This window comes from Pituophis catenifer, unplaced genomic scaffold (assembly GCF_029215685.1).
Source record: "Pituophis catenifer annectens isolate HBS135680 unplaced genomic scaffold, rPitCat1.0.hap2 SCAF_1, whole genome shotgun sequence".
Taxonomy (NCBI): Eukaryota; Metazoa; Chordata; class Lepidosauria; order Squamata; family Colubridae; genus Pituophis; species Pituophis catenifer.
Window position 1 is genome coordinate 34,434,374 of NW_027256881.1, and position 27,261 is coordinate 34,461,634.

A 27,261-nucleotide genomic window follows, 5' to 3' on the forward strand; every position below is an offset into this window, starting at 1 on the left:
CTAAGTAGTTAATGGACCTTCCTACATTTGTGTATTTTCCACCCATCCCCAGCTTCTTTTCATCTTGTCAACATGGATTTTTAATATTAATATATTTGTTGACTCACTCTTAGTCTTCACTTTGAGAAGCAGATGACTGAATAACTTTTTATCAGTGCCTTTTATTTTTTTAAAACATTTTTTACAGTTCAAATAAAATTGCACATTTGTTGGTGCTTTATCTTTCCTTTCTTCCATTATTTTTATTTTTATTATTGAAAAAGAACAAATTTGCATCTTGGCTGAAAAGCCTGAGCCTCTCCTACTGGGGGAAGGCAGCCACTTTATTTTCCCCCAGAACCTGGAAAGCAAGAATTAAGTATCTGTTGTGAGTGGTCACTGGAAAGATTTTACCCTGTCTGCTTCAACGCCCCCACCACCACTCCCCCCTCCTCTTCCCCCTCTCCCCCACCCCACCCCACCAAGAATGGGGCCTGTGCTCCTTCGGCGTGGAGGCTGCCTCCTACTTTGGATGGCACTGCTCCTGGGATGTTGGGCTGAGCTTGGCAGTGGCTTGGAGTTCCCAGGAGCAGAGGGCCAGTGGACTCGCTTCCCCAAATGGAATGCCTGCTGTGAAAGCGAGATGAGCTTTAACATGAAAACCCGCAGTTCCAGTGGCCTGGTCCTTTACTTTGATGATGAGGGCTTCTGCGACTTCTTGGAGTTAATTCTGACACAAGGTGGGCGGCTTCAGCTAAGTTTCTCCATCTTCTGTGCTGAGCCTGCCATCTTGCTCTCTGACATGGCTGTCAATGATAACCTGTGGCACACTGTGGTCATTCGCCGCAATTTTAAGAATACAACACTATTAATTGATCAGGCTGAGGCTAAATGGGTAGAAGTGAAATCTAAGCGGCGGGACATGACGGTCTTCAGTGGTCTCTTTCTAGGAGGGTTGCCTCCAGAGTTACGTTCACCTACCCTGAAAGTAACACTCTCCTCAGTGAAGGATAGGGAACCTTTCAAAGGATGGATAACAGATGTAAGAGTCAATTATACACAGTCTTCACCTGTGGAGAGTCAAGAAGTACGTCTGGATGATGAACAGAGCCACTTATGTGCTAGAGATGTTTGCCTCAATGGTGGTGTATGCTCTGTGCTCAACAATCAGGCAGTGTGTGACTGCTCCCATACTGGTTTCCGTGGGAAGGATTGCAGTGAAGGTAAGAATCTGTTTTGCCCTTTCCCAGTCAGCCTGCCCCTCAATGAAAGAGGAGGTCAAGAGATGGAGACTGCATGGCTTTTCCTCCATAGGAGTGAATCTTGCAGCTGTGCTTTCCCCTGATTCATCTCACATTTGAATCTTTTGTTAAAAATTCCAACCCCTGTTCTTTCATCTCTTTGAACTATGACATAAGCATATTTTTGCATTGGAAAGATCAAGCTGAAAATTAGGTTGAGGATCAGAATTTTGTAGAATTGTAAGGAATGCAAATAAAAAGAATAGAGATTTGGAAAGCTGTAGTGTGAATAGGTAGGTATATTTTCTACCCCACTCAAGAAAGGATAACTTTAATTTTCAGGAAATAGACTGGCAAATTGATCTACCAACCAGGTCACTTGAAATATTATAATTTAATCTGAACAGTGCTAATAATTGGACAAAAAGGAATAATTCTGAATACAATTACTTATATTTAACAAGTGTGTGGATTTAGTTGTTGCAAGCCTCATTATCTGCGCGCATGGGAAGAGAGTATTGGATTTATTTTTCATAACAGAATATTTGAGAAATTCAATATTTCTCCTCTATAAGGCTAGATTAGTAAATATACATAACAAATTTTCTTGCATTTTAAAACCATGGGATGCCCTCAGAGCCAATACAAATAATATTGTATGAGGGAAAATAATGTATATTTTGTATGCTTGCACAAATAAAAATAAATTATATTATCAAAGGTGAAATGGAAAGGATTGTTCAAAATAGATAAAGAATAGGTAATTGAGAAGCTTCATTTAGTAAAGATCTAGTCCTTCGTCTTTATCATTTTAATCTAATTTTACTGACTATGGAACAAATATTTGTGGGGTATGTCTTTATGTGAACTTCCTGTCTTCTTTATTCAGAAGTTAGCCTCAGTCACCCAACATTATTTTTTTTAATTTGACTCTTTATTTGATAAAACTTTGTCTGATCTACCATGTTTTTACCATTAATCAAAAAAGCCACTCAGTCTGTTTTAATATATATTTACAGTTGCTCTTGAAATTGTAATATCCCATATGTTGTATTTTACTGGCTGTTTTATAAAGCTGGTCATTAACCAACATTAATAAATTCTATAGCCTGCGTATTGTACTGGTTCATAAGGAAACACTTTTGAATTGGTCTTCTGGCAATGCTTAGTTTTAAGATGGTATGGGACTTTAAAGGAATTTTTTACATGAATTTAGATTTTTCTACTTCAATATGTGGATTTTTGATGTAATTTATACTGATAATTAGTTGAGAGATTAGCTGAGAGATTAATTGTGATACCACCACAAACGCTATTACAAGTAGTTTTTTAGGCAATGCTCTTAAATCCTAAAAAACCTGGAAAAATTAAAACTCTTCATTTGAAACACAAAACTATGATATCTCCATTTTAATTGTTTATTTCAGTTAATGCATATTAAACTCATAACCCATTTTAGAAATCAGCAACAGTTTTAATAGGGTAGGAAACTAAATTATAAGAGAAAATATATTTTCTCTTATAATTAAATATATAGTCCTACAGTATAGTGTTTGGATTTGCCCAGAAGCAATTTCTGTGGCTTTCAATTGGATATACAGGTAAGTGCATAAAATTGCAAAATTATATAGTATTTGCATTCTCTAATTGCAAGGATGTTTTATCTTAGGAGTAAAAGTGCCTTAGACTAATAACAGAGGAACATGCACTGTTGTATAACTATAATGCTAGATAGATAGATGATAGGTAGATAGATAGATAGATAGATAGATAGATAGATAGATAGATAGATAGATAGACAGACAGACAGACAGACAGACAGACAGACAGACAGACAGAAACTTTCTTATTAATTATGGAGGAGTATTATTCCCTCTTCCTTCCTATTTGTTAATGGAAGCAATTTCCATTAAGTTAAATTGCATATCAGCAACACACTGGTCTGTTTATCAATTAATATAAAAATTGAATTTGTATTTATAGGAATGAAATATCTATAAACAACTTGTTGCACTCATTAAGGAGGGAAATCAGAATAGCTTTTGGGTACAGTATTTTCATTTTTGGAATGTATTTTGAAGTGGTAGATTTGAAAACCTTCAGTGGATTCTTTCCAGAGGTCTAGAAGCTGAAATATGGTGTCCCTTGGATAGTGATGTGTTTTATATGATTGGTGAAGAGTTGTTCATCAGACTTGTAATGTATCATTAATAGATACTTAATGTATTTTTGGTACTATTGTGTATTAATTAGAACATAGTATTTTGAATTTCTGGTTATTAAAATTAATTGCCTTTTATTAGTACTACATATCATATAACTATTACTATGGGTAAATCATAATTAACAAACTTACATTCCTAAAATATTCACAAATCACCAAACACTGTATTTGTAGTATTATTAAAGTTAGCAACCCCTAGCCATTTGTTGACCTTGAAAAAGATAAGTACCATGTTGCTCCCACTTAGTAGGAAAAGAAAGGACATTTTAGGCAGAAATTAAATTAGAAAGTTAAAAAAAATTAGTAGAAACAGTAATGGCAAACCATTTTCATATTGTTGCCAGAAAACGTATATTGATATATTCATTAGTTATCAGGAATAAGATTTTTTAAGTTAATTTTGTATATTTTATAAATATTGTGTACAGTAGTATACAATTCATGTCTCAGTTTAAAACATATTTCAGGCTATATTATCCTGACAGCCTGTTCGGTTTAGCTAGTCAGATTAAAAACCTTTCTATAGAATAGAAAAAGGGTATAACCACAAATATCTCTACATCCATAACAATTTAATTCACTTGCTTTAAAAGACATAGCAAGCATGGTTTGGAACCAGAGTGCTATAATTGTGTGCAATTTACAGCTTGTCAGATAATAGACATAATTTTTTTATCACATGCATTGAATTTGAAGGGGAAAAAAATCCAAGAGAAAAATAAAGATGTCTGAATAACCGACATATTCTATTCCATAACCAGATCTTCAATTCCAGTTTAATTAATGAACCATGCTAAAAGATAACAATGAAAACTCATAATATTCTTGCATTTTCAAACAAATGTTTGAATATATGAAGCATTTCCTTGACAAAATATCAAAATATTTCTAACAAAATGAACCATCAAAATCACCCATTTTTAGTAAATTAAAATAACAGTATTTCTGGCAATGCAAATCTAGGCTTCAGCCTCTAGGTATAGCAACAATCCAAGTTTGCTCCACATTACATTAGAAATAGAACAGATAAAAATCAACTAGTGAGCATGGCTAATTTTAAAAAAAAGACAACTGAAATTCCTAACTACTAAACTACTACTGTGTGGTATTCCTTCATTACTACACAATAATTAATGTGGATCACTCAGTAAAAGGTTTTAAGAAAGTAATATAAACCAATGGTGTATTCTACCTGAGGAACTCAGATAGTTATGAAAAGAATATTAGTGAAAAACATATATTAGCTGTGATAGAGATGAGTTCCATACTAAAGATGATTAGGATTTTTAAAAGAAAAGAAAACAATTTCATATAAATTTATGAAGTCATCATATCATGAATACAGCATATATTTCTAACTATTATATCTCATAAACATAAATAAGATGTGTAGAAAAGGACCCCAAAAGGAGAATTAAAACATTTAGGAAATTGGAAAATCTTCATTTTTTTCCTTTATTAAAAAAAAAAAAAGGATGAATAACAGTTAATCAGATTTATAGAATTATGTACAAGTGGCATATAGTTTCTGGGCTTTTTTTCCTTCTTGCAGCCAGCAGACCCTTTGCTGCCCATTGGGAGGCTAAGATAGATCTATTTCAGCCTTATAAGGCCTCATCAGTTAGCCACACCCTCATCTCATGTATCCTCCATGTAAAGGTACAATATTTGTTTTTCTTTGTTTTTCATAGGTTTTATGCGTATTTCTCTCTAGCCAGGTTCCACCTACGTAAACCAAGATATTATGCAGCCCTAGTTCAGTGAAATCACAATTCACTAGTTTCTGGGCTTTTCGTTTCTAGGCTTTTTTTTTTCTGGCAGCCAGCAAACACTCTGAGACTAAGATCTTAGTCTCCCAATGGGCAGCAGAGTGTTTGCTGGATGCCAGAAAAAAAAAAAAGCCTAGAAACTAGTGGATTGTGATTTCACTGAACTAGGGCTGCATAAAAATCTTGGTTTATGTAGGAAGAACCTGGCTAAAGAGAAATACATACATACATACATACATACATACATACATACATACATACATGTATTATTGTTTTAGCCAGGGTTTTTCCTATGTAAATCAAGATATACACATATAGACCTACGAAAAAAGAACTGTGTGTGTGTGTGTGTGTGTGTGTGTGTGTGAGTGTGTATGTATGTATGATGTATTTATATGTATATGTATATGTATATGTATATATATGAAGCATATATTATTATGTAACCTTGTGACTTAAGTATATACTTGTGTTTGTTGTTGGAACACAAGTGCAAAAGGAATGAGGTTTACACTATGACATATTTTGTTTTTGTTATCATATAAGAAGATGAGGGTTGTCCCCTCCACACAAAAAAAATGTGTGTGGATTGGATAGTAATCGTGCATTCTTTAATGAGAATAGAAAAAGTTGTTGAAAATAAATAAATATGAAGTGCAAATGATTAAAGAGATTGCTACTGCAGCATTGAATGCCTTTAAAAGGTGAACCTTCAGATTAGTAGCTGCTCGGGTGGGACTGCATGGGTGAGGCTATACATGCCTGGTAAATTTAACTCTTTCTATAATGTCTAATAATAAAGCTTTTCTCTATTTTCTTTATGTCTCTCTTCATTACTTCTTTCTTTTGCCTCATTTTTATCCACTGTGCTTCTTTTGTTTTTCCCTTCTTGGGTCAGTTAATACATCCCCCCCTTTTTTGGGGGGGTGTTTTTGATAAGAAAAAAGGAGATAGAATGTTTGAACACTTCTGTGTGAAGAGCTTGCATGTGAAATTCAGAATAGTAGACATATGGAATATTTTGTTTCACTATTAATATTAGCTATTGATTCAGTTAATGGCAGGGGATTGCCTTGACTACATATGCATGTGGATATGTATTGTGACTTCTGGCAGATACATATCCACATGCATATGTAGAAGGCTGTCACATGCATATATTTATGTGGATTGTGGAAAATTTCTGGGAATGGTTTTAGTTGTATTGGACAATTTTAGGATGACAAGATACAGAATCTAAGATTCTTTCTGAGAGGATTTTCCCCTTTGCTTATACTTAAATCTATTTTGCTTTTATTTATTTATGGATTTATTTCTGATGGTTGCTTAAATTGAGAATAGTCTTTCTTTCAGGTAAATAGGACAATGGATGGATGGATTATCCCATTTCTTTTTCTCACAATACCAACATTTCACAATACTAGCAAATCCAATGAAACAATTTGGCAAGATTTTATAACAGATTAAAAAAAGTCATTGTTCATACATCTCCTTAATTCGCTAAGATCTTTTCTTGCCAGACACTGAGCCAATGGCTTATACAGTAAAAGGAGATTAGATGAATCTTGGAAGAAAAGTATATTGATAGCAAATGGGTTCAACTCTCAATACAGCAACAGCAAAGCTATCAACATAACATCAATAATGATTTCAGATAAATAATATGTGCTCACAGAAATATAAACATAGTAAATCAGATCAGATAATTTTAATTTGTTAAATCCTAGACTGTTTTTATGAAAAATAAAATAAGTAGTCATTTGATGGTATTGCTGCAAGATTTTGAATTTGAGATGGAAAATTATTTTATTTCCATGAAAAACAACTTGATCACTATCTGAACGTTTTCTATTTAAACAGGAAATTATCCATGATAGTACTGTCTTGCTAGTTTTAAAAATCCTCCTTGAAAAATCTTGTTCCTTTTAATGAGACAATGATGAGCATTAGAAGGATGACAAAGTAGTAGGAGTTAAAAGCAAACCATTCCATGTTTAAAACAACTACAATGTTCATCAAAGCAAAAGTTTTATAATATTATTCCCATATTAGTTAGTGGCCCTTTCTTTGAGCATTTTAATGACCAGAACTAGAAACAGTAGTTTCTAGATAATAAGGTAGTAAAACTGATTTATTTTATTTATAGTCTTAAGGGTCATATTTGATTAAATTAGGGAAGAATACCTATGTACTTTCTAAATTAAATGAGCCTTCAAGTTGATGTTGATGTCTCTCATCCACAGTAGTAATTTATCCTTTCCTGTAATATAAAACCAGAAAACAATATCCCTTATAGCATTATTATTATTATTATTATTATTATTATTATTATTATTATTATTATTTGTTCAATGTGAAGTTACAGCTGCCAGTTCTTAAACTGGTGTTGACCTTTGTAGAACATAAAATAATAGGGTTGGAAGGTACTTTGAAGATCTTCTAGTCCAACCCTCTGGTGAAACAGAAGACCGTATACAATTCTGGGCAAATGGCTATCCAGTCTTTTCTTGAAAACCTCCAGTGATGGAGCGCCCACAACTTCCAGAAGTAAACTGATCCACTGATTAATTGTTCTCACTGTCAGGAAATTTCTCCTTAATTCTAGGTTGGATCTCTCTTTAATGATCTTCTACCCATTACTTCTTGTCCTGCCCTCAGGTGTTTTGGAGAATACATTGAATCCCTCTTTTCTGTGGCAGTTCTTCAAATATTGGAAGACTGCTATCGTATCACTCTAGTTCTTCTCTTCGTTAGACTAAACATACCTAGTTCCCTCAGTTGTTCATCATATGGTATGGCCTCCATACCTGTTATCATCTTTGTTGCTCTTCTATGCGTTATTTATAGAGTCTCAACAACTTTTTTGTATCATAGTAACCAGAATTGGATGCAGTATTCAAAGTGGTACTGTCACTTCATATGATATTGAAACAACCCTCTGTTGGTGCAATTTAGGATTGCATTAGTTTTTCATTTGCATCTTCTTCCCAAGAACCTTGGATGTCATAATATATGTGTATATTATATGTGTAGATCTAAGCAACGTATATGTGTAGATCCAAGTATATGTGTAGATCCAAGCAATGTGGCCTTTTGCAATTGATAGATTGCAATATTGCCAATGTGCAGGTCACTGGGACCACCACTGCTAGTTAATGCCAAAATCAATTTTGATGTTCAGATCTTGATACTTTGTGATCATCTTCTCCTCCTCCTCCTCCTCTTCTTCTTCCTCTTCCTTCAGCAATAGTTTCTACATATGCTTAATACCTGCCATATAAAGTTCTGTTTTAAAATGTAATTGGCTTTATAATTACCATCTAATACCTTTGTTCATACCAACAGGCGGCACACAACATTTATAGGTAGTTCAGTACTTAGCACATTTCTTTTAATACAAAAGAGAGCTGATTAAGTTTATGTTAAATTGCTCCTTAGTTTAACCCCCTATTATGTATGTAGATTAACCAATAGATATTCCCTTACATTGTATTCTCAAATCCAGTAGCAGATACCAAAGATAATTACTCTGTACAGTGAGTTTTTTATAAAACAAAATACAAATCTCATGTTGCATATAATGAACTGTTTTTATTCTTAGTTTGAATACCGATTATATAAGCCACACAGAGTAACTTTGGACAGGGAGGTGGGCAGCATATAAAATAAGTAAGTAAAGTAAGTAAGTAAGTAAGTAAGTAAGTAAGTAAGTAAGTAAGTAAGTAAATTTTATTTGTTTCATGATGTATTTATTTTTGTTTATTCTTAATCTTAGTTATGGATTTAGAAAATTAGGAAAAAGGTTAAATGATTGAGGCATCCTATAAAAAACATGGAAAGGATACTATATACAGATTTCTCCTAAACTATGCGCTCTATAGGTGAATGATCTTTTTAGCTACTCACAATCATGTGTATTACATTCACCCTTCCAAAACTGCTTTTATATAGTAATCAAAGCCAAATGGGTTTGATGCTAATCCAACCAAAGATTAAAAAGTTATTCAGTCTATAGTGCAAATGTCAACATCTCAGACTTGGAAAAGAAAACAATATTAAACATGGTTTAATTTTAAAATAGGGTTTGAGCCACTGCCTCTGATGTTAAATTTGAAACCAAGTGCAAAGAAAGATTACTGATTAAAAAAAGCTGCCAGGAATGGAAAGTAAGGGAAAGTATTTTAGTAAATCTTGGACTCATAACTTTTTATAAACATTACCGGGAAGAACAATGATTATTTGACAGTCATTCATAAATTATTAAAGATTACGAAACAATATCTTGAGCATGCTTTTGATAATCCACTTCAGATATAAACACAAAGAGGAGTGTTAGAGAATCAACCTAATCACCTAAATTATATAATATGTCTATGAAAACATTATTTTTAAACTCTTCCAAATAAACACAGGACCCCTTTAAATCTATGAAGGCCTTCTCATTGATAATATATCTATTTCCTTTGACCAATCTGTTTCTGTAATACCTTTGGAAAAATTACCTCCTACATGACCTGCATTGATATCAAGGACTTGTGAAGGTGGATTAGGCTGTTCATTCTTCTTTGCCAGCCTGGACAATCCCTGGAGAGCATTTCCATGAATGGAATTCTTGTGTGATTAGAAATATAACTACATTAAAGAAATCATAAACAATGGAGATAACAATTGGCATATATTACTTCATATACAAACAAGCTGTTCACACATCTCCAACATATTTTCTCAGAATAAGAATGCTTCAACAATCAATTTTCTACTGATATGGGAAATGAAATTTGAAATGAAGTGAAATTCTTCCTCCATATACAATACTGAAGCAATTAAGATGCTAAAGCACAATCAGCTAGTCTGCAGGATGGTAGGAGCTTCTTTCTATATATTTGTAATAGAAATGAACTATTAGATCAGTATTGGCTGTATTTTCTTATTATCCAACAGCAGTATTACTATACATTTATGTTAGCCTATTTCTACTCATAATAGAAAGGTTGCCTGTATGTAAAAAGAGACCAGTGTTTTAATTATTTTAATTTTATTCCTTTTTAGGCAATAATTTTATGATATGTGATTAGTACCCAGTAAAACATCAGAGCCCATTAAAATAGTTTGATAATATGTTTGTTATCATATATGTGTTTATACATACATACATACATACATACATACATACATACATACATACACATTAATCATGAGGAGTGGGGCTTCTGAGTATCACTCTGTGCATTACTATAGCTATATACTGTAAAATAATTTATTTGATGTTTCCTATATTCTTGTATGTTTTGAATCCTAAAATCTCCAATTTATCTATCAGATAGATCAATCTGTCCATCCATTCATCCATCTATCCAGTAAATCACTGAAATGATTCTAAAGAATCTACACAAATAGCCTAAAATAATTATTTCACTACAGTGTCATAACTTACAATGCTATCTAAAATAGCACATACTGTACATACACTCCTCAATGAGTTATTGTATTTTCAATGAGTTATTGTATTTTCTTTTCATTTCTTTTTTACATACTGTATGAATAAAAGTGATTTACTTCATATAATTACTGTGAGAGAGAAACTATAAAAAGCAAAGTCATCACAGAATCTGTCTTAGAAAAATTCCACGCAAGTGAGTGATACTAAGGATAATAGTTTATTAATTCAAATTTAAAGGCAAGTGAGTATGCAAACTCATTTGTTCTTGTTGAACCAGTTACTATCCATCTTTGGTATATTATTTGCTATTTTGGTATCCTATTTGCTATTGTGAAAAAAATTGGTTTCTTCTTCCAATGTAACTTGACTTGGAACTTGAGGAGTAGAGATCTTTTCTACAGTTAGCCTCTGGTCACATCTTAGCTGTTATTATTGAGCTCTTCCAGGTACCAATGACCAATGACCAATGACGCAATGAGACTGATTTTTTAATATACTGTTAATTTCAGATTGAATTTGGCCATAAAGTTTGTCAATCTTCTGCATCCGTAGTTGGGTCATGAACTTGGATAACCATTCTGTTAAATGTCTGTACAAGACTGTTCTTGGTCTAGTTGATTTTATTTGGCCACTGAGTGCATTGCACCCAAGTGCTTTAATCAAAATAGAGCTGGAAGGGACCTTGGAGGTCTTCTAGTCCAACCCCCTGCTCAGGCAGGAGACCCTATATCATTTCAGATAGATGGCTGTCCAATCTTTTCTTAAAAACCTCCAGTGATGAATCACCTACAACTTCTGAAGGCAAACTGTTCCATTGGTTAATTGTTTTCATTGTTAGGAAGTTTCTCCTTAGTTTTAGGTTGGTTCTCTCCTTGATAATTTCCATCCATTGTTTCTTGTCTTGCCTTCTGGTACAGCCCCTCAAATACTGCCTCCCTCCCTCCCTCCCTCCCTCCCCACTCCACCCTCATATATATCTATCTATATCTATGTATCAGAATAGAGCTGGAAGAGACCTTGGAGATCTTCTATCCAACCCCCTGCTCAAGCAGGAGACCCTATACAATTTCAGATATGTGGTTATCCAGTCGTTTTTAAAAAACCTCCAGTGATGAAGCACCTACAACCTCTGAAGCCAAGCTGTTCACTGGTTAATTTTCCTTACTGTTAGGAAATTTCTCCTTAATTTCAGGTTGCTTCTCTCCTAGATTAGTTTCCATCCATTGTTTCTTATCTTTTCTATATTCTTCTTTACTACATTGTCTTTACTATATTCTTCCTACCTATGAAAGCAGCATTGTTCCTTTGTTGTTTTTCATGTCCTGAGTATTCTAGTCCATTTCAGTTTACTGATATATGATGTCTATGTGTAGTTGATTCTTTTCATCTTTTCTGTGGTGAATTTTCCCATGTTCATGTTTCTTAAATTCCACACTCCTTTTGCAATTATGTATTTGCAGCCTAGTTTTTCTTTTCCTGCTCTGCAACATCAATAAAAAGACATTCAAAGGCTTTAATCTCATTCCACCATAAGCACCACTAGTACCCTGAAATTATCCATTCTTCTTCAGCAGGATATTGAATGACTTCTGATCTGAGGGACCATCATCTGTTCCTTTATCAACAATCACTTTATGTTGTCTATCCATATGGCTTTCTTGATAAAGTACAGAAGTAGTTTATCATTACTTTTTTCTGCACAGTATGAAATTGTCACTAAATGGTCATCTGCCGCATTACCTAATAACCAGTGGTGGGTTCCTCCCAGTTTGGCCCGGTTCTCCCGAGCCGGTAGCGGTGACGATATGACGTCACCAAACCTGTTCTGCCTCCCACTGCTGCCCACGCCCCCCCACTCCCCGCATTATTCTTACCTTTTATTTGGCCCCACCCCCAATCTATTGCTGCTTCCTGAGTCCCAGCTGATGGCCAGAGGGAAAAAAACTGTTTAAACTCTTGCCGCAGGGCTACAAAGGGCCGCCCTTCAGCTGTTCAGTGTTAACAGAAAACAAATGAGTAGATCAGTGTCTGCAAAAATACATCAGTAGATCAGTGCCTGCAAAAAATAAATGGGTAGATCAGAATTTATTGGCCAAGTATAATTGGACACACAATGAATTTGTCTTTGGTGCATATGCTCTCAGTGTACATAAAAAGACAAGATACATTTGTCAAGAATCATAAGGTACAACACTTAATGATAATTATAGGGTACAAATAAGCAATCAGGAAACAATCAATATAAATATAAATCGTAAGGATACAAGCAACAAAGTTACAGTCATGCCATCATAAGTGGGAGGAGATGGGTGATAGGAACAGTGAGAAGACTAATAGTAATAGTAATGCAGTCTTAGTGAATAGTTTGACAGTTTGAGGGTATTTTTTGTTTAGCAGAGTGATTGCGTTCAGGGAAAAAACTGTTCTTGTGTCTAGTTGTCTTGGTGTGCAGTGCTCTATAGCATTGTTTTGAGGGTAGGAGTTGGAACAGCTTATGTCCAGGATGCGAGGGGTCTGTAAATATTTTCACAGCCCTCTTTTTGACCCGTGCAGTATACAGGTCCTCAATGGAAGGTAGGTTGGTAGTAATTGTTTTTTCTGCAGTTCTGATTATCGTCTGAAGTCTGTGTCTGTCTTGTTGGGTTGCAGAACTGAACCAGACAGTTATAGAGGTACAGATGACAGACTCAATAATTCCTCTTAATCCTTGTTCTTAGCATTTTGGCCAGGAGCCCTTTTCTTTGGAGTACTCCAATAAAAAGCAAACAGAAAACCTGCACTTTGTGTCTGGCGTTCATCACTGGCTTCGGCACCAGGCTCAGACCCGAATTGGGTACAACACTACTGTTGATACTGTGTTATCTAATATTGTAAGAAGTGGTAGTATGGTAGGGTTTCTCCTAAAATCTACCACCATTTCTATGGTTTTGAGTGTGTTCAGTTCCAGATTGTTCTGGTCACACCATGAGGCTAGTTGTTCAACCTCCCGTCTGTATGCGGATTCATCATTGTCTCAAATGAGACCGATCATTGTTATATCATCTGCGAACTTCAGTAGTTTAACAGGTGGATTGCTTGAGATGCAGTCATTGGTATATAGAGAGAAGAGAAGTGGAGAGAGCACACAGCCCTGGGGGGCTCCTGTGCTAATTGTACAGGTATCTGATGTGATTCGGCTTAGCTTCACCTGCTTCTTCTTGTCTGTTAGGAAGCTTGTGATCCATTTACAAGTGTGTTCAGGTACCACTAGCTGATTTAGTTTAGTTAGAAGAATGTCCAGTATGATGGTATTGAATGCTGAACTAAAGTCTACAAAGAGAACCCTTGTGTAGGTCTTTGGAGATTCAAGATGTTGTAGGATGTAGTGCAGAGCCATATTAACATCATCATCTGTAGCTCTATTTGCTTGGTATGCAAATTGCAGGGGGTCTAACAGTGGATCCATGATGGTTTTCAAGTGGGACAGCACTAGCCTTTCAAAGGTTTTCATAACTACAGCTGTTAGAGCAACTGGTCTGTAGTCATTCAGTTCCTTGATGGAGGGCTTCTTCGGCACTGGGATGATAGTGGAGCGTTTGAAGCAAGAAGGAACATGGCACATCTCTAGTGATTTATTGAAAATTTGGGTGAAGATGGGGGCCAATTGGTCAACACAGACTTTTAAGCAAGAAGGAGTTATCTTGTCTGGGCCTGGTGCTTTTCCTGGCTTCTGTCTGTGAAATAGATCTTGCACTTCGTTTTCTGTGAACCCAATGGGATGGGGTCAGTTGTAGGAGGTTTGGCTGTTGTTGGTGTGGGATGGGGGTTGTGGAGATGGGGGTTGTGGAGATAGATGTCTGTAGTTTCCTTTCAAACCTGCAGTAGAACACATTCAGGTCATCTGCCAGTTGTTGATTTCCTTAAGCCCGGGAAGGAGGTTTGCTGTAGCCGGTGATATCATTGCTGCCCTATATAAATGCCTGCTTAATTTATCTGGCCAGCTGGGGTGACCTTCATCTGTTTGGTGGCCTGATGGAAATATATTATTTTGGTATACAATCTAGATGTTCTTTGCTGCCCTGCCATACAAAATAAAGCAACATAGCAGGACTTGAGGGGGAAATTATTGCTATAAGGAATCAGCTAACGTATAATATTGCTCTATATCCAGTTTTTGTCCTATTGATGGGAAAAACCATGTGATGATGGGATTCTTCCAGAAATAGCAGAGGTTTCCACTAGAAGAAAGGGCATTATTCAATTTTATAGTGCCTGTCCACAAATAGCATGATTCTGTAATGATGTAATATTGTACACTGGTTCTCCAAATTCTATCTCTATTATTAATCTTTCCTTGGTCAAAGATATGAATTGCAATTAATGCATCTCATTATATATCATGTTTTCTTAAAATTGTATATATATTTGCTTTATCTTTTCAATTTAAGTGTATAAAATTATTTCAGGTACTATATGACATAAAAATTGAAATTGTCAAAGCGTGATATTCCAACATAATTGTTTGCTGTAAAAGTAATATACTTGTTATTTTATCCTATGGCTTATGTAGATCATAGGTGTGTGATATCATGTATATAAATTGTGAGATATATTGGGGGACCTGTATGCATGTACTGTACATATTCAGACTGAGTGGAAGAAGATAATCAGACATATGATTGGTTATAACTACAGAGGATAAAAGTACTTCTGTATCATCATAAGGATTATTGGCAGCCATGATCAGGCTCAGTAATTCATACTTTCTTTAATATTAAATCATTCTTATTCTTTTGTATTTTGGGAGGGAAAAAAATCTAAATTTTCTTTATGGTGGTAAAAATAGCAATGAGTAGAAACAAGGCTTGAATTGAATTCTTAAGAAGAGTAATACTCTATAATTTTCTTTTAATTTTCAGGGAAACTGCAGTGTGTTTTAAAGTATTTAAAGAATATAAAATAACTTCAAACTTCATTCTAATTGATCACTGCATAATTTTATGAGAAAGCTAAAAAGGAATTTGTTTTACTACATTCAATCACTTCTTTCATTTTTAAATATTATTTATTTTATTAATTTATCAACTTTATATGCCCCTCATCTTGTGGTGCATTCAAGTGGTCTTGAAAGTAGAATAAAATATAATCCTATCCTTTCCTATTACTGTATATTTAAGAAAATTTTGAATGTCCAGTGTGTTCAATACAATATATGTTTATTTGCTTAGAGCAATCAAGAGCAATAAAAGCAAAGACTGCATTTTGGAAACAGTGAATGAACTGTTACATTATCTATGGCAAAATATATCCAAACTTTTTTTGATGAAAGTCTGTTATTATCATAGTTTTTAAAAATGACTTTCCTTTCAATGCCTTCATTATATTGTCCTAGGAGATTCTGAGTAATTGTAGGTAATACACATACAAGCTGATATCATTTTATCAATCAATATGCAACGGATAGTAATACTGGTTGAGCTACAAATATAATCCTACCCCTCATTTAGGCAGATTTGTAATTGATCAGTATTGTGCATTGCACTGAGTATTATCTCCCCCCCTTCGTCATTCATTTAGTACTTGAACTGTTTTAATAATGATTTTAGATTTGAGTGCATGTAACCTTTGTTCTTTCTAGATCTAGAAACTTATTTATTTTATGTGATTTGTATCCTGCCCTATCTCCGTAGACTCAAAATTTCAACTTGTTAAGGTCAGTTTCCCACAAATAATATTCCATAAATAACTATACTATAGAATTTTGAATAGGATTGTTTTTGATGTGAAATAGCTGAGTCACAACTGGAGAAACAAAAAACATATTTATTAAAAGCCACATATGTTTACCAGAAACATAAAGTAATGAATTATTAAGAACACAAGTGTTGCTTAAAGTTTTTCTTACTCCTAAATTTATTGAAAAAAGAATACCAATCAAGATTTCCTAGAATAACAAAAGCCTCAGTCCCCAAAAACTTTATTTTCAAAAAATAGTTTAATTTTCCTAAATAAGAAATTTCTGCATAATCAAAGTAGACTCTTTTTTAAATCTGGACTCAATGTTTCTTGGACAACATTTCTGTTTTCTGTGTGACCACCCTTATATTGTAAATCCTGAAGGTCTTTGTATATTTTCTCTCAATATTCTCTCTGTATTTCCAATCTATTGAAAAATAGATTTTCAAAATGTTGTTAGAAGATATTTATTATTAATAACATTATTATTTAATATAAATTAATAAAATAAAATCACTCATATAAGCAGAGAATAACTCTAGACAAACAATCAAGCAGAAAACAATACCCTAATCAAGAAACTACCAAGGAAAATATCATATCCCTATCAAAACTGGTAGGGCAAACTACAAGGAATAAACCCCACATGCATTCATAGTGATGAAGTTACCTAATTGGATAATGAAATATCTGCAAGCATGAAAACTCAGCACCAAGGACTCCACAAAACAAAAAGTATACATGTAGGCCAACTCTATAATTGCCTTCAAAACACTAAATGCCTACTGAGGTGTGCCTGCCCCCTTCTTTTCTGGCATTTAAGATGATGTTTAAAATCTTTCGGTTTACATTGGCTTTCCATGCCTATGGTGTGTTAGGGAAATATTACATCTTTTATTGTAATCCATTTTACTGCATTTGTTGAACATATACAACATTCAGTTCGGATGCATCTTTTATATTGTTTTTGTTCTAGTTCATTGTCCAAAAACCCTGGGAATGGGCAATACTGTATAAAAATATAATAAATAACATTTGTGTACAAATGTCACAGTAGGTGGATACATCTAGTCAATATTGGCTGAAAAAGCTAAATACCGTGAGATCTGGTTAATGCCTACCAGAAAATTCCAGAATTATTAGTCAGAGAAAGTAAGAAAAAAAAAATGCCAGAAGACTGCAATGGCAAACAATTTCGGTATTGATCATCATAAGCATGTCCATATAGTCAACAAGTCAATCTGACGCAGCATATACTTCAGTGGTGCTTTGAAGTAACTTCAAAGTACTACATTGGAAGAATGTTGTCAATTTGTAATGCAAGTCATTGGGTTTTAGCTAAACAGAGTGAAACTGACATGTTGTCAAGTCTGCTAAATACCATTTTATTGGTGTTATCTAGGACTGTATTCTAGATTTACATTATAACAGCAAACAGCAAAATTTGCTTTCTTTATTTAGTTCATGGATTTATAGTGCCATCCAATTCAACTCTGGGTGATATATAATAGAAACAAACAATAAAGAAAAATAACTATATATTAAAAATAACAAACCAGAATATAAAATAGTGACCAAACAGGATCATCATCTAGGCAATGTATTAATTGAATTAAAATAATTTAGAGTTGCTATCTTGAGTATACTTTCTAAAAGTCAGGCCTGGCTTTATTATTTGCTCAGCCTTGGGTATTGCTGGCTCTTTGGGAGAAAAGTGGGTAGCCTCAGTTTTAACTCTTAGAGCAGTGTTTCTTAATCTTGACAACTCTTAAGAGCTGTTGGCTGAGGAATGCAGGGAGTTTAAGCTGACTCTTCTTAAAGTTATCAAAATTGAGAAATGCTGTGTTAGAGGGATAAGCATAGTAGGAATGATGCATTTATTTGAAATACAAAAACAGAAAACAAAAATGAGGCTCTGCTTCTCCCATATATTGTCAGTAGAAAAGAAACAAAAAAGGAAACATCAGGTAATGAATTACACTTGATTTGTTTCATAAACCTTTGAAATAGGATAAATGAGTTCAGTATAATTGTGCTTCAGCCAGTCACTGTATATTAAAAGCTAATTGCTAAATCAACAGTAAACAGAACTAGAAGTGAAGAACAGTGCTATATTTAATAAAAATAATGATTAAATTTATTTTAATTTTTTTTAGTGAGTAAACAAATCTGCCTCAACTGACCGCTTGTGGAAAGCTTTTTATTTTCCTTTACAGAGTGAGGAATAAAATGTAGGAGGAGGTTTTAAAGCAACTCACATTCAATAAATGGTTGCCATGCTCTTTTATGGATGATTATAAGGAAAAGTAAAATAATCATCATTCTGAAGCTTAAAAGCTGTTAAAAGAAGGCAATTGAAATGTGAATTGCTGAAATGACAAAAATGACAAATCCTCTAAAAACTGCAAAAGGCTATGAATTTGTAACATCTTTTATGGAATCTTGGATATTGTTTACATATTAATGTAATATGTATAAACATTTCATAATCAACATTTTACAGTGAAGTACCAAAGAAACTGAATGACAGTACGAGAGAGCACTGATAAAATGATCTGTTCAGATAAAACACAGTGCTTGCCAAAATGACAGCACATTTTTAAGGTAACAAAAGGACTTCATTAATTGCTAGAAGAAGGGGGTGGGAAAGTCATACAGGTATTATTATGTTTACTTGCACAGTCAAGCAGATATTTAGATTAGATTTGGCATTTTTATCAACTATTGAGTTCTTCACAAATACCTCAAATAGCAAATGTTCTTGTTTGATGGTGTTAAAGATATCATTGCAGGATGTAAGTTGATCCAAGTAAAGTTGCCTTTTGCAATTGACTGATGATGATTTTATGCCAGATTTTTTAGGATTGCAGCCAAGACACCTATTACTCTTGGTACTATGTTTGCTTTCTTTTCCCATAGTTGTTCTACTTCTATTTGCAGAACTTTGTTTCTTGTGATTTTCTATATTCTTTTTCTTCTATTCTGAAGACTTCAGGTACTGTCATGTTCGCTATCAAGTCTTTTTTGTCTTTCTTATTGATAATTGTTAAGTCTGGGGTGTTATATTTTATGTACTGGCTAAGTAATACTTTGCCTTGCCATGTCTCTTTTCTGTTCTTCATTTGGTCTTTCTTGAAGGTTACTTTGGTCTCTCTTGTGCTTAATACACTTCATGGTATGCTAGTTTCAGTGCATTTTCTTCACTGTCCTTCAGCTATTCTTCCAATTCCCTTTTTTCTTCTTCAGTTATCTGGTATATTTGCATCATTCCTCACACACCTATTTTCCTTGGTAAGTATAGTCTGTCAATCTTGATGCATGGATGAAGGGTATGATTGCCATTATTTTTCTGGTTTTGCTACCCAGGGCTTTTAATTCTGTTTGAATGCAGTCCATAATTCCACTTGTGTGTTTAATGACTGGAATTGCCCAGATGTGAATTGCTTTTATGGCATTTCTGCCAGTGAGTTTGGACTTTAAGTTCTTCTTCATTCTCATGATGTACTCACTTCTAACATTCTTTTCATTTCAGTGTGATTGATAATGTCAGCTTGAAGAATGCCCAGGCATTTGTAGTGACCATCCAGGCTCTTGGTATTATGTTCATAGTGCATCTAGACTGTTTTTAGTTTTCATTAATTTCCCCATTGATAGTAAGGTCCATTTGTCCAGTCCAAACTCTGTTGCAATATCTTGGCTGTATGGAAGGAGAATGTTGAACAACAATTTTATTTCACAGAGTGTTTTTCATACAGTGTCAGGGTTCCAAGTAACAACCCCAACAAAAAAACATACAGATGGTATAGCCTGGTAAATATTTTTTTGCTCTTTGATGGCTATGGCCTGAGTTATTCAGTATTGTTGACAGAGGAATCAATGCAATGACAAACAGTTGTGGGGAGAGAGTGTCTCCTTGATATTAACCTCTCCCAGTCTATCACCATTGACCAGGAACTGTGGCTTCCATTGTGCCATTGATCTTTGCACAAAGCTTCTGATGTTTCTATTACTCCTGTTATTTCTAGGCAATTGATTATGCAATCATGTGGCAGGAAGTCGAATACTTTCTTTAATCAGTCCAAACTACATTCAAGTTGATCTTCCTTCTCTTAATTTTCCAAAATCATCTTGTCAGTTAGGAGCTGATCTTTTGTTCCTCTGCTGTTTGGATGGTTTTCTTTTTGCTCAGGGGGAAAGAGCTTGTTTTCAACTAGATGCTGTTGGACTGCATCCACTACCTCATCAGTTAGCTACTTGGAAGTTGTTGGTAAGCAGGTAATTGGCTTGCAGGTGTCTTTTGCCTCTATAGCAAGGCTGTCAAACTCCCAGCCTGTGGGCCAGATGCGTCACACGCTGGCCACACCCAGTTTAGTGAAGGGGGAAAAAGTCCCAATATGTCATGTGATGCTGCCATGACAACATGAGTTTGACACTCCTGTTCTATACTCCCCTAATGTGAAATCTTTCATTATCAGGTAGGTTTTTCCGGGTGTTAACCAATCTTTAATTTCACCTCCTTTGCAATGTGTTGTTAAATTGCTTTTCAATTAGAGGGTGTAGACCAGTCACATATTTCAACTAAAAATGATGTATTTTATCTTTACCTGATCAGTTCTTGATATTCTTTGCCCCTTTCTTTACCATTTCTGCTATTATTACCAGTTCTTTCATTTCACTTTCTTTTTTATTCTTATCCACCTCCTTTATCCAACCTGCATTCTATTTGCATTTCTTTGGGTTGTCCGTACTTGCTGTAGGAGATGACCAGGCTGAGCCTGAGGGAGGGGTTAAATGCATCATCAGTCTTGAGTCTCTTTGTGCCCACAAAAAACCTACATCCAGCTCAACTTGAATTCCATTGACTCTTATTTACTGCCAATTTGCTTTGACCATTAGTAGTTCAGATTCTTGTAGAAAAAATTATCATTAACTTATATTCATTTGAACTGACTGCACTCCTGATTTTCTAAGTTTGACTGGCCGCGCCCAGATCTGCCCTGTCGGAGGTTAACTAGTTCATGTCAGTATTTCTTCTGATAGATTGGTAGGAACATTTCTGATTTAACTGAAATTGGAGATTTTGCTTTTAGTGTGCAATTAGAGATATATATCTGGTGATTTTTTTTGGCTATCACTGAAATTTGATATTTTTTTATTTCCAGTGCTTCCTTGATCTTTCTCTCTAGGTAATATTTCTTGGTCAGGTATTTTTTCTGATATTACAATACTATCTTATTTTCCAATTTGAACTTCCATTTGGTGGTCCACTGGCTATTTTGTTTGTTTGTTAATATTATATTTAGGTATTCAGTTATAACTTCAGCTGTGCTGTACATTAGTTGGTTTGTTTCTTGCAGTAAGCAGGTGCTTATATTCAATATTACAGTATTGATATCTTTCAATATTTGTGCTATTTTGTTAAGTTAAAATGTATTCAACCTTATTTCATTTTATAAATCAGCATTTGATTGGGTAGTCTATTTTCTATCACTTCTGATTTTGGATGGTGTTCTTTCCAGAACTGGTTTATTCTTTTTTAATATTCTCTTCTTGTTGGACTTGTTTTGTAATAACAGATAATTATTTTTTGTTTTCAATCTTTGCATATATATCATGGGTAAAAAAACTTTTCTTCTAGTAGTGCTACAACTTCTGGCTCTGGTTGCTTTGCCAATAGTCCTGAGTCTAGTAGCTCATTTGTCACTAAATGTCCAGATACTTCAATACCTAGTATGGTTCTTACTGATCGCGTATGGGTTTCTGTAAATTACATCTCATCATAGTTTTCTGGTTCCTCTGATGAGACCATGTCAAGGGAGGGTTTCACTTGAGTTGTTGTTATTTTTTGTCATGCAACCACCAGATTTTTAGATCAGATTAACATTTTTGTGCAGCTATTCAGTCTTATATTATTGTTAGTGTTATTATAATATTTATACTGCCCAGATACTTAACAGTTCTGGGCATTTCTTCAAGGTATTGGATAATCATCCAGGATCAAACATAAAACATATTTCTTCTGTTCAAAAATATTATTCATATTGTCAGATTATGAAAACTGAACCCAATCAAAATACTACAAATTGTAGTATTTTCCCGTTATCCATTTCCCAAAATCAACAGAATGCCAATTGAGATAATAGGAAACCTTTTGGATGGCCCTATATTTTAAATATGGACTATTTAGGTAAGTGCCACATTGTATAGAATGTATGGGGTCCTATAAACCTTTCTTAGTGGAGTCTCTCATAATATATGCTTCCAATTTCTCATCTGTCTGTAATTCCACTCCTACATGTTCCCTATGCTTTCACATTCTCACTGGCCTATATAACTGTACTCCTGCACATTGTTCATGTTTTCAATTTATCATAGTCTGTCATTTCACTCATAGATGCTGCATTGAGAGAAAAGTTTAAAAACAAATCATTCTTTCCCTTCACTGTATTTACAAAATAAAATAGGCATCATCATTAAATTATCTAAACTACTCATCCCTGGTAGTCACTCATCATTCACAAACTTCCAACAACAAAGCCTTCACCTGCAAACAAAATAAACAAGCAAGCAAGTGAAAAATAAATAACCTTATTGAACAGGATAATATCCGGGTAATACTTCTGGTTTACTTTGTTATCTAATCAGTGAAGTGGCCATCTCAGATGACAATTGATATGGAGCAGGGACAAATTGAATGTTTGTTAGGAAATAAAACTATATGTCACTAGAGTTGGAACTGCACAATAAGCTACCTACATCTTAGGTATGATAGATAATGCCACTGTTCCTGTTAAAGGATATGTAAGTTCTGCAAATGGACTATGGGGAAACTACTTTTCTTCTTTGCCTTATACAATTAGAGCATATGGGGGGGGGGGGAAACTGTGATGCTGTAGCTAATATCTAGTAATCAACTCCCTCCCCAGACCCACCACTGTTTGCTTTTTGTGGAGTTTATTTCCCAGTCTGATAAAGATTATGGAGGTCATTATGTAAAAAGGTATATAATTTTATAATTTATAAATAAAATTAACAGATAGAGAGATAAAAAATGAATACAAAATAAGGAAAATATAAAAGGAAAAAAAGGAAAAAGGAAAAAATTAAAAAGGAAAAATAAACCATGAAACCCCCAATAAAAAAGAAAAAGGAATCCAAAGAAATTACTTTCCCTTCATCAAGACAAGTATAAACAATTTCACAATTTATCGCCTCAAATATTATAAAAATTCTTTTCTTCCCATATCTCATCTCTTATCTATAAATAAATGTTAAAACCTCACTCAGTCCTCCGAGAAAAACCAATTAGAGCTACCAGAAAGAACATCATATATATTTAAACTTGATAAAATAAGTCAACTTGATATTTCTTCCTTTTGCTTTTAAAAATCTTTATGTTTATTTCCTTTGAAATCTTTATTCCCTTTATTACCAAAGGTTAATTTCCTTTCACTTTGTCTTTTCTCAGGAATGTCTTCATATTTTATCAGGTCTTTTTTGTAAGTCCAAGATAAGCGTGTTGTTCAAGTCACTCAAGAGTGTTGTCAAATTTATTATTTTGTGTCCCTTATATTTATTAAGATATCACCCAGTTTATTTTGTAAATCCAATATAACATCTTTTTCCATATCATACTTGTAATGTGTCATTTTTAGATCCACATTTGAAACAGCCCCAGTTTCAATCTTGTCCTTTTATCACCTTTTATATACTAGCAAACGTATGAGACAGTTCTGAGTACATTGAAAATATTTTTGAATTCTCCCTGAGTTAAAAATACTTATCTCCATCCTTCAGTCTCTTCTCCTTAAATTATAATCTTTATGTCAAGTTTCAAACTTTTGCTGTTGCAATTATTATCGCTTCTTAGCTTGCCAACAAACTATGGGGGCAGGGAAGGGAGAGATGGAACTTAGGTTCCAGACATGAAGATGCCTGCCCTGAGAACATTTCGGCAAGTGTTTACCAGAGCTAAAAAAAATTCTCACAACAACACCAGGAGTCTCTATTGGACAATGTGACCTGGTCTAATAGAGGGGTGGGAAGACCTGAATTATAACTATGTGGATTTGCACAAGAAATAGTTAGATCTGGTTTTGCCCTCATCTTTGCCAATATGGTATGTAAGTTTTGCATTAAGAGAGTGGATTGTTTCAGTCATGCTTGCTTTGGTTGCGTTTTGTCAGTCAGACCACTGACACTTCAGTTCTTTCTGATTGTCCAGCCTTCAAAATTTCTTGCTATGTTTTTATGTAACACACATTTTGTCATGGAAAGATTTCTTAAGATTCAAAATCTTCATATATTTTAATAAGATTTTAAACAACTGACAAGGATTCATATATTTAATTTCACAATCTTATTTCTAATGCATCTGGCCCCTTAGTCTGTTTATAACTTTGCAAAATCAACATTCCAATTAGCCTTTTGCTGTTTGTTTGCTCATTTGTTTTTTTAAATAAATTCTTATATGACATTTGCATGAAATTTATTTTGCTGAAGATTAAAGGAGAATTACTTGGTGTGATGAAGGCCAAAATCTACCATCATTGATGTATTTACAGATTGCTGTAGGAATAAAAACTTAAGATAGGAGAAAAGTTTTTGAGCTGAATGGCAGAATTTGAAATATTTAAACATAACCAAGATGCATATATTTATGTCTACTATGCCATGAATATAAATTGCTATTAAAATATGACAAGCAGAGACAAAAAGTAGAAAATTGTATGATAAAATGGATGCAAATTTTTAAACAGTTACAGCAATGGTAAGATTTACAGAAAAAATAATCAATAAAATTTACCATATGTTATAAATTTAAAAAGGGTAAAAATATTTTATAAAAGATTCAATAATTGCAAAGGTCCTTCAATAATTGCAGAATTAGATAAATTATACAACAGAACATGCTGAAATGTGATGATCCAGAAGGAGCAGTTTATCATGTGTAGTAGTTGTGTTAAAAAAAATCCCCACAAAAGTACTGGAAAGAAATACATAGTATTTTTTTTAATTAAAAATGGGGTTTTAATTGAAACACCAGGTTTATTTTCTAAACTAGTAATTATTTCACAGTAAATTAAAAAAATCACTATTTTATGAGACATATGTTGATGGCTGCAAGGACAAATGTGGCTCGGCATTGGAAAAGAAACACTTTGCAGGCAATATCAGATTTGAAAACCAAATTTGGGAAATATTCAGCAATGTAAATAGTATAAATTTAAAACAGAAGTTTCATTAAATTTTAGCAAGAATAGCTCCCCTATATATCAACATCACACAACAAGGTTAAATTAGAGTACAGTTTTTAAGAGGGAAATAAAATTGATGTAAAGTCAGTAATTAGAAACAGTTCCAATGTTTACAAATATGTTAATGCAATCATCACTTGGATACAGTGGAAGGGAATTTTAAAACAATGTAGTTTCCCAACATCGTTTTTACTATTGCTCCTTTCCTTTATTTATTAAATTTGTTTATTATTATTTCCCTTCCCTTCTCTCAAAATATGCCAAATAGTAGTGTTATCAGTATTATCAGGTTTACACTTTTCTTTAAGATGGCATAAGCTTAATTCTATACATATATTTATTTAATTTTGAATTGCATTAAGATTGCAAACTTCATCTATAAGCATCAAGAACGTTTGCAGAATGTAACAGTATAATATAATTTTTTGTGCAGAAAAAAAATCATACAAGGATATCTGGCTTGGCAAGAGTGCTTGTGCAAAAGATCTTGATAGTGTAACTGCAAACTGAATGAGAATCAGCAGATTAATGAAATGTTACTTCTATATTCTGAGAAGAAATAATTCTATACTACTGTTCTGATGAAACTATATCTCAAATAGTTTCCAGTTCTGAGCATCAAAGTTCAACAAATTTCAGACAAATTAGAACAGATTTAGAGAAGGGCGATGAAAAAAAATCAGGGACAAAGTTGATATGTTTAGTCTTGAGGAAAAATAACTGAGGAACAAATATAAAACTTCTTTTTGAATACCTAAAAGGAGGTCAGAATTTATTCTTGCTTATTGCAGAGGGCCGGGCTCTGAATAATGGATTTAAGTTACAGAAAAGCAGATTCCAAATGAATTATCCTAATGGTAGAAGCAGTTTGACAGCGGAATCAATTTTCCAGTGAAATTGGGGCTCCCCCTACTTTGATGCAGTTAATTAAAGGCTAGCCTGTCATTTGTCTGGAATATTTTAACAAGGAATTCCTGTACTGAGTAGAGAATTGAAATCAATAGCTTATAGGGCTGTTTCCATTTCTATGATTTTATAATTGTATGGTTGATCTACAGAATGGAAAGACACAGTTTCTCATTTTTTGATCTAATACAAATTCATTAGATGAGTTTTATGAGGCTAGTTTTGTCTCAGTCTCCACTGAAATATAACAATAAAAAATGCTAATAGATTTTGGGACCTAAAATTGTATATAAATATTTATTTATTTATTTATTGGTTCGATTTATATGCCGCCCTTCTCCGGAGACTCAGGGCGGCTTACAATGCGTTAAGCCTTCATACTTTTGTATATACCTGCTTAGTAGGGCTTCCCCCCCCCAAGCAGTGTTCTTTTTATACAAAGTCAGTTTATTGCCCCCACAATCTGGGTCCTCATTTTACCTACCTCGGAAGGATGGAAGGCTGAGTATTATTATACTTATAAGATATCAGTGAAATAACAGTGATAGAAACTGGCTCAGGTATATTTTTTTACTGCAACAGCAGCAATATTCTTACCAAAATACAATTTTCCTCAGTTCCTGAGTTAACATGCCATACAACTTCACTCCTAAATACAGAATAGTACCGTAACGAGAAGATGTTTTCAGAACTATTTAAATTCTTATAACCATACAATAGCAGAAAATAC

At 33.9% G+C, this 27,261-nt stretch overlaps 1 protein-coding gene across 19 annotated transcripts in view; it reads left to right on the forward strand.

Moving 5' to 3' along the window:
• The first annotated feature begins 466 nt into the window (after positions 1 to 466).
• Positions 467 to 27,261, forward strand: part of NRXN1 (neurexin 1) — a 952,284-nt gene continuing 925,489 nt past the window's right edge. For 18 of the 19 annotated variants that reach the window (XM_070932263.1, XM_070932252.1, XM_070932253.1 and 15 more), the window contains exon 1: positions 467 to 1,202. In XM_070932263.1, the coding sequence (XP_070788364.1) occupies positions 467 to 1,202 (736 nt within the window). Of the gene's footprint in view, positions 1,203 to 2,917; positions 2,934 to 27,261 lie in introns of all 19 variants that reach the window. The other variant, XM_070932260.1, reaches the window with a different exon arrangement.